Source organism: Balaenoptera borealis (genome assembly GCF_965194805.1).
Source record: "Balaenoptera borealis genome assembly, chromosome: X".
NCBI classification, from domain to species: domain Eukaryota; kingdom Metazoa; phylum Chordata; class Mammalia; order Artiodactyla; family Balaenopteridae; genus Balaenoptera; species Balaenoptera borealis.
Genome location: NC_138881.1, coordinates 94,729,502 through 94,746,647, shown reverse-complemented (window position 1 = coordinate 94,746,647; position 17,146 = coordinate 94,729,502). Strand labels below are relative to the sequence as shown.

The following is a 17,146-nucleotide window of genomic DNA, read 5'->3' as shown; positions in this document are numbered from 1 at the left end:
CTGAACATTCCTGCTGACCTAAGCCCAGATACTAATTCCAACTGACAACTCTTGACACATGTCACTGGATAAATTATTTTGCCTGTGTTTAGAATTTCTGACTGTAAAGTTGGGCTTCAGTGATTGATTTCCCATTTTTCTATCACCCATAATTATAAATTCTCTCCAATAATGTTCCCGACTGCTATACTGAAATCAGTATTTTATTCAAAAGGGCTACCGGTGAGTTACCCTAGTGATTTTATTTTACATCAGAAAAGTTCGAGTTTCTGTTCTTATTTCTTGTCTATCAAAAACCAAACCGGACGGTTCTACGGCACTTTACCGGCGTGACTAATAACAAGATCTGCTTTCTGAAGGTCTTCTTTCAATGAATCCTTGTATCTGTAAACATCCAGAATAAATGACTCCGTACTGAATGGTTCAGGTACCACCTTTCCTCTACCTATTTGTAGGACAAGTCGGTTGTAACCGAGGCTCTGGATTATCTGAAGCGGGAAAAAAGAAAAAGCGGGCCTTTTAAACAGGCTACTGTAAAAACAGTAATATCGACAACAAACTACCCAATCGGAGCACGAGCTGCCGAACAGTCGAACTGGATGGAGCCCGTTAGTTTTTCAAACGGCTCCTTTTTCCCCCGTCCCGGGCCCCGACCTGGCACCTCACTAGCCCTAAGGAATCTAAACGCCCCAGGTCATCCCGTCGTGACAGAAATGGCCCAGCAAGAACTAGGAGACCAACGCAAAGACTCTGAAAAAAGCGTCGCAAACTAGGGAGGGAGGGCAAGGAACAGCGTCGTCATAGCACACGGCTGGGGCTGCGCGAACCACGAGCCCTAAGGAGAGGGCGCGCTTGGGGGACGCCGCGCCGCGCGGGGACGCCGGCCGCGAGGGTGCCTGAGCCGGAGGTAAGGCATGGAGACCGCGGCCCGAGCGCGGCGGGGCAGGGCCGGGGCAGGGCGCCGAGCGGTCCGGCCGGGTCGGGCCGGGCAGAACCCGACGGAGCGCGTCGACCGCGCGGCCCCAAGGAGCGGCCAGCGAGGCGGGCACAGGCGCAGGCCCGGGCCCGGGAGGCGGGCCGGAGCCCCGGCTCGAAGAGGTGGAGCCGCTGGAAGGAGGGGCAAAGCCGGAGGACGGAGAGGCGGAGGCGGAGAATCCGTGGAGAAAATACGGGAGAAAGAAGAAGCCGGAGAAAGGACGGGGAGGAACGGCCCCGCAAAGCTGTGGGGAACGGGAAGAGGAGGCGGAGGACCCTAAGGAGCGGGGGAGCTGAAGGAGAGCCCAGTCAGGCGCGGGGAGGAGCCGGCTGAGGAGCGGCGGCACCAGAGGTTGAGCTGCCGGGGATTCCTCCCGAATGCAACAGTCAGGCAAGGTTACCGAGGTTAACGGTCAGGCTGGCGGCGGCGAGCGGCGAGCTCAGCGCGGGGAGTCCCGCCGCCTCCCGCCCGCCTCCCGCTCGCCTTCCCCACTCACTTGCAAACTGTCGTGCGCCGATACACACGCAATAAGGTCGTCAAAGCTGGTGGTCCCTACAGTAACAAACACGCACTTCATCGCGCGTGAGCCACAACCCTGAATATCAAGGGCCGGATGTGACGTAGCGGAGCCCACGTGGACGCCGCGGAGCCCACGTGGACGCCGCGGAGCCCACGTGGACGCCGCGGAGCCCACGTGGACGCCGCGGAGCCCACGTGGACGCCGCGGAGCCCACGTGGACGCCGCAACTGCGCTAGGTACGGAGAGCGGAAGTCGGCCTTGGCCGCCAGGGGGCAGCAGCCACCTGATCTGTGTCGCCGGTGATGGGTAGGGAGCAAAGAGTGTTCCTGGCCTATGTGCGGGACACTGTTTTAAGCCCTTTGCGTGTAGAAGCTCATGGGACCCTCACAGTTAAGGAGGTGGGGATTGACAAATTTATTTTTTTCAAAAGTGGGGTTTAAAAAAAATAATCATGAAGCCTCTCACTCTTGTGTTTGCATCCTTGCTCGGGTACCACAGATCTTTTAAAGATATAGAAGTTTGGGATTCTTTAGCCAAGATACATTTGAGCGACGGTTTTACTTCAAGTCTGTTGAGGGCATCTGAAAAAAAAGTGCCTTTTAAAAATCGCTCATTAGGGCTTCCCTGGTGGCGCAGTGGTTGAGAGTCTGCCTGCTGATGTGGGGCACACGGGTTCGAGCCCTGGTCTGGGAAGATCCCACATGCCGCGGAGCGACTGGGCCCATGAGCCACAGCTACTGAGCCTGCGCGTCTGGAGCCTGTGCTCCGCAACAAGAGAGGCCGCGATAGCGAGAGGCAGGTGCACCGCGATGAAGAGTGGCCCCCACTTGCCGCAGCTGGAGGGAGCCCTAGCACAGAAACGAAGACCCAACATAGCAATCAATCAATCAATCAATCAATCAGTCTTAAAAAAAATCGCTCATTAGCCTGGGCTCTTCTTCCAACTGTGGTTCTCAAGAAGCCAGAGGCCTACAGAGTCTTGGAAGCTGCAGAGAAACGGTAATCTCCATTAGCAAGCATTGTGTGTAAAATAGAGGCTTTAAGGCCTGAAGCCTACATCTCTGTCATTGAACCCATCCATTGAACCATTTAAAACGTAGAATTACCATAAATTTAAATTATAATAAAATGTAAAATTATACATTAGCATGAATAAATACCACATATATATTATACTTAGGCAATCAGGTACGGGAGAGGCGATTTCTCAAGACTCCTCTTCTTTGTCCTACCACCATTACTAAGATCATTGCCTGCTTTATCTCATTCTAATGTTTTCTGTATTTCCTACTTAAAATTTCAGTTTAGCTAATATGGATGTTTTGCTCTGCCTGGTTAAATACAGAAGGGAAGGTATGAGAAGAAACTCTTAAACACGAGAAGGATTGGAGGTGAATTAAGCCTAGAACATGGGCTAAAAAAACCTATTAAGCCTATTTCTAACAAGACTGTTTCTCTAAATCTTGTAGCTTGAGTACATGTCTTTTTGAGGGGTGGTATGCTCTACCCCTTTCTTGGTACCAAATTTCATGAATTAATAAAACTAGTTTCATAATAACAATAAATGTAGAAAGATCATGGCTAAATAATAAAATATAAGCATATTTTCTGCCCAATAAGAGGAATAAAGTATGAATATTTATTGGAATATAAAGACAAAAAATATTCCAAAATATTCTGTAATTCAGAAAGATCTTGTGTCCTTGATATCTTTTCCTGTATCTGGAAGATATAAATTAAAGGAGCACTGTTCTGATGAGGTCATAGAGAGAATAAGCACATACAGAAATTGAATAGTCTTAAATTTCCAGAAAATAAGAAAATTGAATATCTAATGAAACTGAGCCCTGCTAAAACAGTTTCCTTACCGAGTTAATGATTAATCTATCTATTCAAAACTTTTTTCCCTTTCTTGTGCCCTCTGACCTCAATCCTATGCTAACTGACCACTAACCAACCAGAGTCAGGTGACTAAAATTGCTGTTGTTGTAGATATCATCATTACGGTAAAAACTCAGGTTGTTTCTCCAGGGCAAGATGAGCTCACAGACCCCTGAGCCATGGACCACATGGCCAGAGAATCCTAAACCAGAGACATCTTGACTCCTGAAATCATGTTTGAGAAATGTCACAGAAATATCACAAGACAATGATTAATTCCAGTTTCTTTGTTCTTCCCCTTCAAAACATCTCCAACTCAGAGACCAAGATGGAGTGAATCTGAGACTTGTATCCCACTCCCTTGCTTGGTGCCCTGCAAATAAACCCTTACTTTGCTGCAAACTCCCACTGTCAGAGTTTGGCTTTCTGTGGCATGGGCACACAAGCCCTTGCTTGGTTACATTAATACTTTAAATGTTCTAGACTTTAATAAAACATCTTCTTGCAGAAATTGATCCAGAAACATTTTAAGAACCCAAGATTACATAATTAATATAAAATTTTGGTAATTAAGTCTTTTCTCTGTTTTGTCAGTGTTAAGTATGCATTTTATTTTACTTGGGTGTATTTTTCCTAAACTTACACAGGCTTACTTATCAAATAAATTAACATTATTTCTAAAAATGTTTATGATTATGAAAACTGTAAATTTCTTTTCAACTACATTAAATCAGCATTCTGACAAACTTTATTTCAACAGTAACTATGCTTCCTGGTATGCCAGCTTGAAGATAATTTCCAAGATCTTTAAGCACCTTTTAAAAAAGTGTGTACTGACATTAAATTGAGTTAATTAATGGATAATTGTTGCACAGCTGGATACGTTTTAAGTAAAATAGAATATTGCAACATTGATTTAAACTAAGCCTAATTCTAAGTTTATATATTTTTGCTTCTTATTTGAAATGCTATGGAGAAGCTCTATCTTGGAGTTGTGTAATCAATTTGTTCATTTTTTTCCACTTTAGGAAGTTATCAAAAGGATTTGTGTGGCTATAGAAAGTTTTGTCATGTGTAGTCTTAAACTCTGCTAGTCTGTTAACATGCTTATATATGCCAGACAGTTCTCAATTATATCCACCCTGCACTTTTCTCTTTAAATTAGAAATTAGTCACTTTCGTTAAAAGTTATAATTAGTATGGGTGGTTGAGGCTCTTCAAGGAGTAACAGTGACAGAGAATTACAACAGTATATGTGCTTTTGTTTTTCAAGGAAAAAGAATAGTTTTTTTTTTTTCCTGAAGCAGCTTTTTTGGTTCCAGAACCCTTTATATGCTTAAAAATTATTGAGAACCTCAAAGAGCTTTTGTTTATGTGGATTATAATGTTAGTTATAACTATTGAAATTAACCATATTAGAGACTAAAATATGAGAAAATTTAAAAATATTTATCGATTCATTGGAAAGTAGTAATGATTAGCACGTTGCATGTTGACGTAAATGACCTATTTTTTCTGAAAAATAACTATATTTTTCGAAACAAAAATTTTCATGAAAAGAATGGCATGTTTCACATTTTTGCAAATCTGTTTACTATCTTGCCTTACAGAAGAAAGCTGGATGCTTGTATCTGCTTTGGCATTTAATCCATTGCATTATCACACATCACAAAACCTCTGGAAAACTCCACTCTATACTCATGTGAGGCATGGTACACTGCTACCCCTTTCTTGACACCAAATTTCATGAATTTGAGAGGATGAGAGTCAAAAAAAACACATAACATCTTAATATTATTATGAAAATTATTTTAACCTCACAGATCCTGTAAAGGAATATGAGAGTATTAAAAAAAATGACAAAACTTAGAAAGTGAATTTTATTTGCCTTCGTTTATAATACCTGAGTCTGAAAAGAAGCTACGAAATACGTTAAAATGTTTAGAGTACTCCCTCAGTTTAGATGGGGTTGTTTCCTTTATTTAGTAATTAATGCTTCCACCTACGATTTGAAAGATTATTCTTTACCTTACATGTAATCTGCCTAAATAGCAAAGATTCTGTGTCTTACAAGAATAATCTTCTATCACTTAAGTTGTCTTTATTGTGTCCCTGATTATTTAAGGGGAAAATACCCATAGAATGCGACTCTTCACTTACAATAGTGTTACATTTTTTTTAAATGCATTATTTGTACTTGGATTAAATAGGAAGGGAAGCATTGTTTCTCAGTCACTCATGATCCTATCTAATCAAGTGACCAAATCTCCTCTGAGAACCCTTAATTTTGTCTTCCCAAAATCAGTTCCTAAATTTAGGACACATAAAATAAAATTTTCAGAATATATTACATACATAAAACTAAAACTTTTATGCATAAAACCTTTAAGACTTCTCAGAGGGCCTTTGGAATCACAAAGATTTGCGCTGCCACCTTATAAAAAAAGATACTGGAAATAATTAGGTTTGTTTAATTTGTTACTATAGTAAAGTTGCATGGGAAAAGTTGTCAGATCAGAAGGGACATTCAGCCTTTCCTAAATTATGTTTGTTTGGTAAAATATTAGTATAAAAATTTCAGAAATTACATGCTTTACGGGAAGTCCCCAGCAATTTGTCAGTGCCCTCCATGACGGATGTGCCCTCCATGATACTGTTTTACCTTCAGGAATAACCCTCATCAAAACTCCTGTGAAATAGTTACATACTGGACTCCAATACAGAATTTTACTCCTCTATTATGATAGAATTGGCAATAGTAATAAATTAACCACAGCCATTAAATCTCTTAATGTTCTTGTTTTACTCTAAAGCTTACCCGAAGATTCTACTACAGGCTAGAATTTGTATCTTCAACAAAGAAGAACAATCTCAGAGCCTCATGGAAAAGGACCGTACCAGGTACTTCACATTATTGCTACTTCAAAGAATAGGCTTCTGAGCTGACATCACTTAGATAACTTTCAGACAGCACCAGTGGACTGAGGCAAGATTTCCAGGACTCTTTCTAATCCAATGAAAGGCTCAGAACACTACAGAGTCAGATAACCAGGAAGGATGTACTAGGCAATGCCCAGCCTTCCGTAAGCTACCCAGTAATCCTTTCCTTCCCCCCCTTTCAAAATCTTTCAGTTTTTCATGACATTTGAAACCCAGGTTTTCTGACATGCATTTTAGAAGAAATATCGTATATACTTGCCCAGATAAAATAAGCACGGAGCTATTGCTGAGAATCTGAAGGAAATATGGAAAATAAAGTAGCATTAGTTATCCTTATGATTAGGGTGGTTTCGTATTGGTTTTATGTAAATGAGGATCAATTTTATTTTTTAAATAATTCAGAATGAAATTGTGATGAATGTATGCCATATTAATTTATTCATATTCTTTTTATATTTTTTTGTTTCTGCTCTTGCTGTTTCCTCTCCCTCCCCATCAATATGGTTAGCTAATCCTTCAAGATTCATCAGAGGTGCAAGTTCCTCCAGGAAGCCCTTCTCTGACCCTTGTAAGGTATGTGCATTATGTGCAAATATTGTTCTTTGCCTACCTCTGTCATAATTCTTGATGTTTAAATTACCTATATACTTTTTTCTTCCTCTGGATGGTAAAATCCTGAAAGAGTGGAGACCATGTCTAAGTCATCTCTGAATTCCCAGAATTTAGTGCTGTCCCTGGAACCTAGGGACGTAAAATAAATGTTTATTGAACTAAAAAAGAGTTACATTATTAGGTACCATGCTAGGCCCTGTGGGGAATACAAAGGTAAATAAAACATAGTGCCTTTTCTATCTCAAGAATATATGGTTTTGTTCATAGGCTGATCAAAGTTTTGTGGACTTTATTTTTTTTAATTAATTTTATTTATTTATTTATTTATTTTTGGCTGTGTTGGGTCTTCATTGTTGCGCACGGGCTTTCTCCAGTTGCGGCGAGCGGGGGCTACTCTTCGTTGCGGTGTGCAGGCTTCTCATTGCGGTGGCTTCTCTTGTTGCAGATCACGGCTCTAAGCATGGGGGCTTCAGTAGTTGTGGCACGCGGGCTCAGTAGTTGTGGCTCGTGAGCTCTAGAGCACAGGCTCGGTAGTTGTGGCGCATGGGCTTAGTTGCTCCGCGACATGTGGGATCTTCCTGGACCAGGGATCGAACCTGTGTCCCCTGCATTGGCAGACGGATTCTTAACCACTGCACCATGAGGGAAGTCCTGTGGACTTTTAGAATTAAGAAACCATGGAATTCATTGGTTTTATTTTATGGACAGGAAACAGAGATTCAAATAGATTGTGATTTTTTTCTCAAGATAATAATAGCAGAGGGTTGAATCCAACCCTCCAGATGCTTGTCAAGGCATACTATGCTGACTTATCCTTTAATGATGAGACTACAGTATTGGTATCTATATTATAGTATAAAGTAATAACAGCAATATGACTTTTAAAGTCTGATAAACCAGAAATGTTTCTTCTTAATCTTTTAAACACAGCACGTTATAGAATCCTTGAGCTGCCTAACTATTGTGTTTAGATTTATTTCTTTAATTTTTCATCATTCATCAAAAGTTTCTATATATCCTTTATTATTAAAGTAAATGTCTTTTATCAAAGCTGAGAAGTTGCATATTATAAAACATTTGTTTTTAATCTCTGCTTTGTGGATCCATTGTGTTCTTGAAGAGTTACCAGAACTTGGCTCTCCCTTTCCTCCTCCCCCTTCCAAATATTATTGATGGTGATTGTCTTACTGTTAGGGACGCAAAAATAATTATTTCTTGCCTACACTGGTCAAATCAAAATTTTACTATAATAGAGTCAATTTTTGGAGAACCATAAAGAAAATTGTTTAATTTTAAAGAGATAGCAGAATATGCTACTGCAAAATATGGCACTTTGACATAAGAATTATTTTGAGCTGAAGGCAATTGAGAAGAAGCAGATACAAGAAAAACTCTCTGCCCTACCCTTATTTGCCTAAAAGTAGTAGCCGTAAGGGTATGCACCTCCCCTCTGTACCAGGAAGGACAGAAGTTAACCACCAGAGACAGCTCTAGACCCTTACAGCCTGGAATCAGCATCAGAGGAACCTACATAACAAACTTTACTAACTAGCTCTTATGATCCATTAGTTCCTCCATATATTTACCTTCTCCCAACTTGCCACCCAAAAAACTCAAAGTCCATTTCCTTTGTCTTGTCAGTTCTCTAAGAATGTTTTGTTATTTTAAGCTGCTGTATTAGGTCAAGCTCTAACAACCCCTTTCAGTTACTCATCATTGAGTACTTGGAGCATACGCCTGATGCACATGTTAGTAAACTTCCGTTTGTTGTTCTCTTGTTAATCTGTCTTTTGTCAGTCTAATTTACAAAGCCCCACCTGGAGAAGGGTAGAGGGACAAGAAAGATTTTTTTCCTCCTCTACAGTTTATTAATAGATATTTTTCTTTCAACCATGTTTAAAAGATTCCAACTAGGTTTCCTAGTTTCTTCAAGATCCTAGTGAGTAGAATGAAATTCTTCATTTACCCAAGAGTGTGCAAGAGAGCTGATAAAATCAAGATTCAAAAGGATACCCAAAAAAAGATATGAAAGAAAATATGAAGAAGCAGAAACAATGAGTTCAAATAAATCAGATCAGGGTCTTTGGCTTAGGTTAAAAAAACACAAGTATAAAATTGAGGTTTTAATGAATTGTAATGAATGAGAGTTGGCTGTACCACTACTTGAGTTATCACAGGCAGGGAAAAAAGCTAATTTTTATTGAGCACTCCTAATGTGACAAGCAATGTGGTAGACAAATTATATGTCTGATCTCTTTTTATCAGACTTAAATTGAAAGATTTTTACAAATCCTATCTGTACGTGAAATTGCTGCTTATAAAAAATTATGCTACAAATCATATCAAAACTACAATATTACTTAAATAATTAAAATGAACCTGTGTGATTTTTACCTCACATTCCTTCCTAGGCTACAAAGACAAAGATCAAAGACCATGAAATGCTCTTTTAAAGTAAAGTCCAATTGAGTATGGAACAAGTCACCTAAATGAAGCATTTAATTCTATTATTGTGACTATAAGACTAAGTTATACATCTTATTACCAAGTATTTTTGGAAGAAGGAAAAGACATTTATGTGATCCTAATTATATGAGTATATGCCTCCTGTATGGATCAGTGATGTTAATTAAGCCCCTGTTGCGTAAACTTATCATAAGCAGCTTAACTACAAATGATAAATGTTTGATTAAAGGAGACTATACTGAATGAAACATAATACCAGACATTGTTTAGAATCCATTATATGATAGAGGGCTAGTACTCAGATGAGACAAAAGATGTTAAGACTTGGATGTTTTTCAAGAACTCAAGTTTTCAAAAAGGTCTGAGTTGTTTTATTTTGTTTTTACTTAATTCTCTATCTAATTTTTGCTAACTTATAGCAAAAACTACAGAATATAACATTCCATTTTTTATACATATCAGAGGCATGGACAGATCACTTAATAAAAACAAATTAATTCAAAAATATTCATTGAGCACTTACTATGTACAAGTCCCTCTGCTACACACAGATAGACTAGACAGCTTAGAATCTAATGAAAACACACAAGCATGCAAATATGTTGTGATAAAGTACAATAAAAAACTGAGCAATGCAAGAGAGAATAACAGGAGAGGTGAGGTGGCGTGGGAACCGACTTTATATTCAATGGTCTAAGAAGGCTTCTCTGGAGAAGTGACATTTAAGCTGAGGCTTGAAAGATAAGGAGCCAACCAGGAGAAGACTGAGGGAATAGCCTTCCAAGCAAAGTGAATAGACTGTGGACAGGTCATCAGGAAAGGTGCTTTTCTTGTTTGAAAAGAGAAATGAAAAAGGACAGTGTAGGTAGAGCATAATAGGCAAAGGAATCGGTGGCATGCAATGAGATTAGAGAGTTAAACAAGCCCTATAGGTCATAGCAACGATTTTTATTTGTATCCTTCAAGAATTGAGTAAGTGCAAATGTGCCAATGTATGTAAGAGGATTTTTACCTATCTTAAAAACTGTGCTTTCTAGATTAGAATATGCCCACAATGCACCTCAGAAGAATTAAGCTAAGCACAAAAATGTATTGTTCATGGGAATAACTCATTTTTAAAGTAAAATTTTAATTTTATTAAATTGATACCATGTACATAGTTGTTGTTGTTTTTTTTTAAATAGTACAGTAAAAAACAATAGTTCTCTGTCCTATCCCTCTCCGTTCCTGATTCTCACTCCAAAGGGCAATAACTTTAAACAATTTTAGCTATTCCCTATAATATTTACTACCATGTTTCTATGTATCGATAACATGCTTATATTGCTATGTCAACTGAAAAAAAACACACAACCTGAAAGTTGCAAGTTATGTTTTATTCTGGGATGTTATTGAGGACTATAGCCTGGGAAACAGCCTCTCGGATAGCTCTGAGGAACTGTTCCAAAGAGGTAAGGGAGGAGCCAGGATATATAGCAGTTTTTGCTAAAAGCAAAAAAACATGTAGTCGAACATCAAAAGTTACTGATAATCACAAAAAAACAGACATCTCAAGGTAATGAATTTAGCACTTTTCTATGTATGGGAAGATGCAAGAGTCTGGGCTCATCAAAATTATTCCTTTGATATGCATCTTAACTATTTGGGGCCAGTATCCAGCTTTTCTCCATTCTCAGTTCCCCTCAGGGTGCACCGTTGTGGGGGGCTGCAGTGGCTGATGGTTTGATGGCTGCAACACCCTTTGTTTACTGAAATGGCAGGCAACATTCATTTTCCACAGCTATTTCTTGATTTTTCAGCTTTTTAGATAATATCTATTGACTTTCTTTTATGAAAGGTGGCAATTTGACTCTCTTATGTACCCATAAACACATACTTCCCTTCCTCCCCAAATTTTTGGTAAAATAAGTATTCAGTGATTATATTACTATGACTTTGTAAACATTATTCAGAGTTTAACTATGTATTGAGTATGTTATTACATTTCCTATCCTATAAACATTTTGTTCTGCTACATTTTATTTAATTTTTATTTGCTTAGGATTCTTTTTTCTGAATCTATCACTTACTCATACCCAAACAGGTCTTCCCAAGAAATCCATACAGCTCCTCTCTGTATGTTCAAATACATCAGGGTAACTATAACTTTCATTTTTTTAAATTAAAGATGTCTGTGATAGGGATTTTTATCCTGTTTCAGTTTGAGCTGGTTTATCTTTCTGAATAGCTGTCTTCCTGGGGTATCCTCTCACTGTTATCTTGAAAATTCCTTTTGCCTTTCTCTTGTATTGGATCCCATTTTCTATACCCTATGTTCCCTTCACTTTTCCTTTAACTTCCTCATTTTGGTGGACAAATATCCTCCAATAACTTCCTGAGAAAGATGATAAATTTTTTCAAGATTTTTGCATGTCTGAAAACACCTTGTTCTAATCTCTCATCCGGTTGTTAGACTGATATAGAATTCTAGGTTGGTTTGTTAGTTTCCTATTGCTGCTGTAACGAATTACTCCAAACTTAGTGGCGCAAAACAACAAAAATTTATTCTATTTTGACCAGAAATCTGAATTCATTTTCAATGGGCTAAAGTCAAGGTGTTAGCAAGGCTCTTTCCTTCTAGAGGCCCTAAAGGAGAATCCTTTTCCTTCCTTTTTCCAGTTTCTACAGGCCACCTGCATTCCTTGGCTCATGACTCCTTCCTGTATCTTCAAAACACATCACTCCAACCCATGCTTAAGTTTACACATCTCCTTTTTTTTACTTTGATTTTCTTGCCTCCCTGTTATGAGAATTCTTTTAATTACATTGGTCCTACCCAGAAAATCCAGGATAATCACTCATCTCAAGATCCTTAACTTAATCACATCTGCAAAATCCCTTTTACCATGTAAGGTAACATATCCACAGGTCCAGGGATTATGACAAGGACATCTTTGGAGGGAGGCATTATTCATCCTCTCACAGTTGGAAATGACTTTTCCCTAAAAACTTGTCTTCTTGATTTTAGGGATACAGTTTAGAAGTTTGTTCCTAATATTATTTGTGATACTTTGTATATGACCTGTTTTTTTCTCTCAGGAAGCTTCTAAAATCTTTTGTTTATTCTATCTTCTGAAATTTCACTATGATGTATGTTACTGAGAATTATTTTCTCATTCACTGTTCTGGATACATGATAGACCTTTGTAATCTGTATACTCATATCCTGCAGTGCTAGGAATTTTCCTTGTGTTATTTCTTTAGTAATTTCCTTCCTTCTGCTTTTTCTGTCCTCTCTTTCTGGAACTTCTTTTGGTCTAATTTGGCCCTCCAGTACTGAATCCTTGAACTTTCTCATCTTTTCTCTATTTTCCATTTCTTTTTCTTTTTGTTCTACTTTCTAGGAGAGCTCATCAATTTAAAATTTTTAATCTTCTATTGATTTTTAGGATTACTACTATATTTTGAATTCCTAAGAGCTCTTTCTCATTCGTTGAAAGTTCCATTTTTACAGAACACTGTTCTTGTATCTTGAATTTAGTATTACCTCATTTCTCTGAAGATGTTATTATAGTTTTGTTTCTTTTCTCTTTGACTTTTGTTGCTGCTGCTGTTGTTGTTTTGATCTCTGTCTTTCATTTTAGAAAATTTACTCAAATATCTAGGTATTTGGTCAGCCATAAATATTTAAGAGTGAGGCACAAAAAAGTTCTGTCTCCATTGTTGGGACTTATGGATTGTTGAGCTTCACTGGGGAGTAACTGGAAAGAAATTCAATCTTTTTAATGGGAGACCCCAAATATCAGTGTCTGTAGGGCTTTACACTTGTGTTGGTCAGCTTCTACAGAATCCTCCAGTCTGCTCAGCTGAAAATATCTTAGAAATCAGCCAGCAGAAAGGTGACAGAGGGCAGTCTTACTATTTAGTAAATAGAGATTCAATCCCCATTTTCACTAAAGTTCACAATCCAGCCCTCAGCTATGCCTATTGTTTCCAGCACTAGAGCTTCTTTTCTGGAAAGATGTTTTAATTACCGTAGAAAGTAAAACTTGAATCTTTTTTTTTAACTGAAATCATTGTTTTTCTTTCAGCTAAGTCAACAAGCTTCTTTAACAGCAAGAAGCACCCATTGACCCTCCAAGCAGTGAAATAGAATACTGTATTAAAACTTGAATCTTGTTTGAATGGATAAGGAGCTTTTGGGATGTAATTTTTCCTTATACATACTTTCAATCAATCCTCCTCTTTTTAGCTCTCCCTTCAACCTGTGTCTCAGAGATATCGAGTAACTTTAAAAACAACTCGTCACCACCAACCTTAGGTTTCAGCTTTTTCCAGTTTGTTAAGTAAGCTTAACATTCATCTCATCTATTGCTTTCCAGCTTCTAAAGTTTTGTCAACTTTGCTTGTCTGCTGTTGTGTTCTCTCCTGTTCTCTTTGTCCTTCTCTATTTATACCTTTTTTAAAAAATTCCTTTACTGTCATTTTAGTGGAGCTTCATGCAGGCGTAGAGATGAATGCATGTTTCTAATCTGCCTTGTTTAACTGGAAGTCTTATAGCACACTCTATATGGAGAAATAATGCAGTCCAAGCTAATAACATTAAAGGTGGACGACTAAGAAGCCCACTTGCAAAAAGAAAGTCTGTTTCTGAGAAACGTGAAATAAGTAGTTCTATAATATGTAAGCCATATATGTGACTATTCACTGTACTGTAAAAGGTCTGTTGCTACAGAAAACTGAGTTATATCAACTTTCAAATACTTAAAATTATAGGTAATTTAACTGGATACACAAACATAAGATATACGGGCTTGTCTAGTGTTTTTGGATACAGAATGTATTTTTATGAAAAATTGCCTCTAGACATTAATTGCCCTCATTGGGGAACCTTAAGAAGTATGCCATTTAGTGCCTAGTTGGAAAGACTCCTGATTGGAGAGATGGAGCCGGGAATTTAATGTAGATTTCATGAAATGAGTGAATTCCAGACACTATTTTAAAAATATTATTCAGACAGACCTTAAGTATTAAAAAAAGAGTCTGCCTGGTCCTCCTCTATTCCAACACTGACCACACACCCTGCCTATATGTAAATTTGGGAAAAGAGGTCAAGGTAAGAGCCAAGAAGTGGGACTGCACACAATAATAATACTAATCGCTAATATTTATTAACCTTTACTGAGTGTTTACTGTGTGTCAGTAACTGTGCTAAACACGTTTTGTGAATTATTTCATATACATGTTTAGTGATTATTTGACAAGTGAACTTAAACAGTAAAAATGGAAGGTTAAATAGGTAAAGAGGAGGATAGGCGGAAGAATGCCTCCGAACAGTCATAATATTCTCATTTCCTTTCCCTCTCCCATTCATCCCCTTCCCAAGTGCTCTAGACTTATTTATATTCATGGCATAATTCTGTACACTATCCCTGCTTTTTGCTTTTCTTTCAGTGTGTTAATACTAAATAGTTCATCTTAGGTACTTGAATTTGAAGGTTAATGATTTGGAACTTCAAGCAGGAGTTTTGATTCCAATAGTTCACTGTTTTGCAAAATATACCATCAAATATTTTGTAAGAGAGGATATGGAATAAAAGGAGAAAGAGAAGAGAGAGAAACCTGCCAAGGCATTACTATAAATTTTAAACGTGTTTTTTTTTAAAGCAATATGGCTGATGTTTCACAGTTCTTTTTTCACAAAAACTCCTAGATAATAGCAACCTGTGATGATTTAATACATATTCAGTCAAACAAACTACCGAGAATGCATAGGTCTGGAACATTTATAAAATTGGTCTAGGATTAAAGGAAATAATCTGGAGAGGAAATGAAAATTTAAATAATTAATTCTCCCAAAGATTAGTAAAATATATTTCAGCCTGCCAATTGTTTAAGATTGAAAAATTTGCATTTTTTATTGTAAAAGGACAAAGTATATTTCTTTTTTCTTACTTGATTGATATCTACTGAGTACCTACTCTCTGCAGGGCATTGTGATAAGCATTATGGGAGAAAGGATATTAAAAATGCCTAAACTGAGTCAGCTCTACCCACCACCAGAGCCTCCCATCAAGCCTCTTAGATAGCCTCAACCACCAGAGGACAGACAGCAGAAGCAAGAAAAACTACAATCCTGCAGCCTGTGGACCAAAACCCACAGTTACAGAAAGATAAGATGAAAAGGCAGAGGGCTATATATCAGATGAAGGAACAAGAAAAAAACCCAGAAAAACAACTAAATGAAGTGGAGATAGGCAACCTTCCAGAAAAAGAATTCAGAATAATGATAGTGAAGATGATCCAGGACCTCGGAATAAGAATGGAGGCAAAGATTGAGAAGATGCAAGAAATGATTAACAAAGACCTAGAAGAATTAAAGAACAAACAAACAGAGATGACCAATACAATAACTGAAATGAAAACTACACTAGAAGGAATCAATAGCAGAGTAACTGAGGCAGAAGAACGGATAAGTGACCTGGAACACAGAATGGTGGAATTCACTGCTGCGGAACAGACTAAAGAAAAAAGAATGAAAAGAAATGAAGACAGCCTAAGAGACCTCTGGGACAACATTAAACGCAACAACATTCGCATTATAGGGGTCCCAGAAGGAGAAGAGAGAGAGAAAGGACCAGAGAAAATATTTGAAGAGATTATAGTCGAAAACTTCCCTAACATGGGAAAGGAAATAGCCACCCAAGTCCAGGAAGCACAGAGAGTCCCATACAGGATAAACCCAAGGAGAAACACACTGAGACACATAGTAATCAAAATGGCAAAAATTAAGGACAAAGAAAAATTATTGAAAGCAGCAAGGGAAAAATGACAAATAACATACAAGGGAACTCCCATAAGGTTAACAGCTGATTTCTCAGCAGAAACTCTACAAGCCAGAAGGGAGTGGCATGATATACTTAAAGTGATGAAAGGGAAGAACCTACAACCAAGATTACTCTACCCAGCAAGGATCTCATTCAGATTTGATGGAGAAATCAAAAGCTTTACAGACAAGCAAAAGCTAAGAGAATTCAGCACCACCAAACCAGCTCTACAACAAATGCTAAAGGAACTTCTCTAAGTGGGAAACACAAGAGAAGAAAAGACCTACAAAAACAAACCCAAAACAATTAAGAAAATGGTCATAGGAACATACATATCGATAATTACCTTAAACGTGAATGGATTAAATGCTCCAACCAAAAGACACAGGCTTGCTGAATGGATACAAAAACAAGACCCATATATATGCTGTCTACAAGAGACCCACTTTAGACCTAGGGACACATACAGACTGAAAGTGAGGGGATGGAAAAAGATATTCCATGCAAATGGAAATCAAAAGAAAGCTAGAGTAGCTATACTCATATTAGATAAAATAGAGTTTAAAGTAAAGAATGTTACAAGAGACAAAGAAGGACACTACATAATGATCAAGGGATCAATCCAAGAAGAAGATATAACAATTATAAATATATATGCACCCAACATAGGAGCACCTCAATACATAAGGCAACTGCTAACAGCCATAAAAGAGGAAATTGACACAATAATACTAGGGGACTTTAACACCTCACTTACACCAATGGACAGATCATCCAAAATGAAAATAAATAAGGAAACAGAAGCTTTAAATGACACAATAGACCAGATAGATTTAATTGATATTTATAGGACATTCCATCCAAAAACAGCAGATTACACGTTCTTCTTAAGTGCACACGGAACATTCTCCAGGACAGATCACATCTTGGGTCACAAATCAAGCC

The 17,146-nt window shown here is 38.1% G+C and overlaps 2 protein-coding genes and 1 pseudogene across 5 annotated transcripts in view; 2 read left to right on the top strand and 1 right to left on the bottom strand.

Annotated features, from left to right (window-relative positions):
• Positions 1–1,622, bottom strand: part of ALG13 (ALG13 UDP-N-acetylglucosaminyltransferase subunit) — a 67,984-nt gene extending 66,362 nt beyond the window's left edge. The window contains 2 exon segments of the mRNA XM_082377052.1: positions 326–488; positions 1,473–1,622. Coding sequence (XP_082233178.1) covers positions 326–488; positions 1,473–1,553 — 244 coding nt within the window. The 5' untranslated portion in view covers positions 1,554–1,622.
• Positions 1,623–6,813: 5,191 nt separating this feature from the next.
• LOC309620659 (heterogeneous nuclear ribonucleoprotein A1 pseudogene) overlaps positions 6,814–17,146 on the top strand; it is a 30,050-nt pseudogene continuing 19,717 nt past the window's right edge. Inside the window, exon 1 of the transcript XR_014249898.1 lies at positions 6,814–6,890. The product of XR_014249898.1 is annotated as a heterogeneous nuclear ribonucleoprotein A1 pseudogene (transcript). The remainder of the gene's footprint in view (positions 6,891–17,146) is intronic.
• The window catches only part of DCX (doublecortin), a 365,391-nt gene continuing 355,061 nt past the window's right edge, over positions 6,817–17,146 (top strand). Inside the window, exon 1 of one of the 3 annotated variants that reach the window (XM_082377384.1) lies at positions 6,817–6,890. The gene's annotated coding sequence lies outside the window, so the exon portion shown is untranslated. The remainder of the gene's footprint in view (positions 6,891–17,146) is intronic. The other 2 variants (XM_082377385.1, XM_082377386.1) reach the window with 2 other exon arrangements.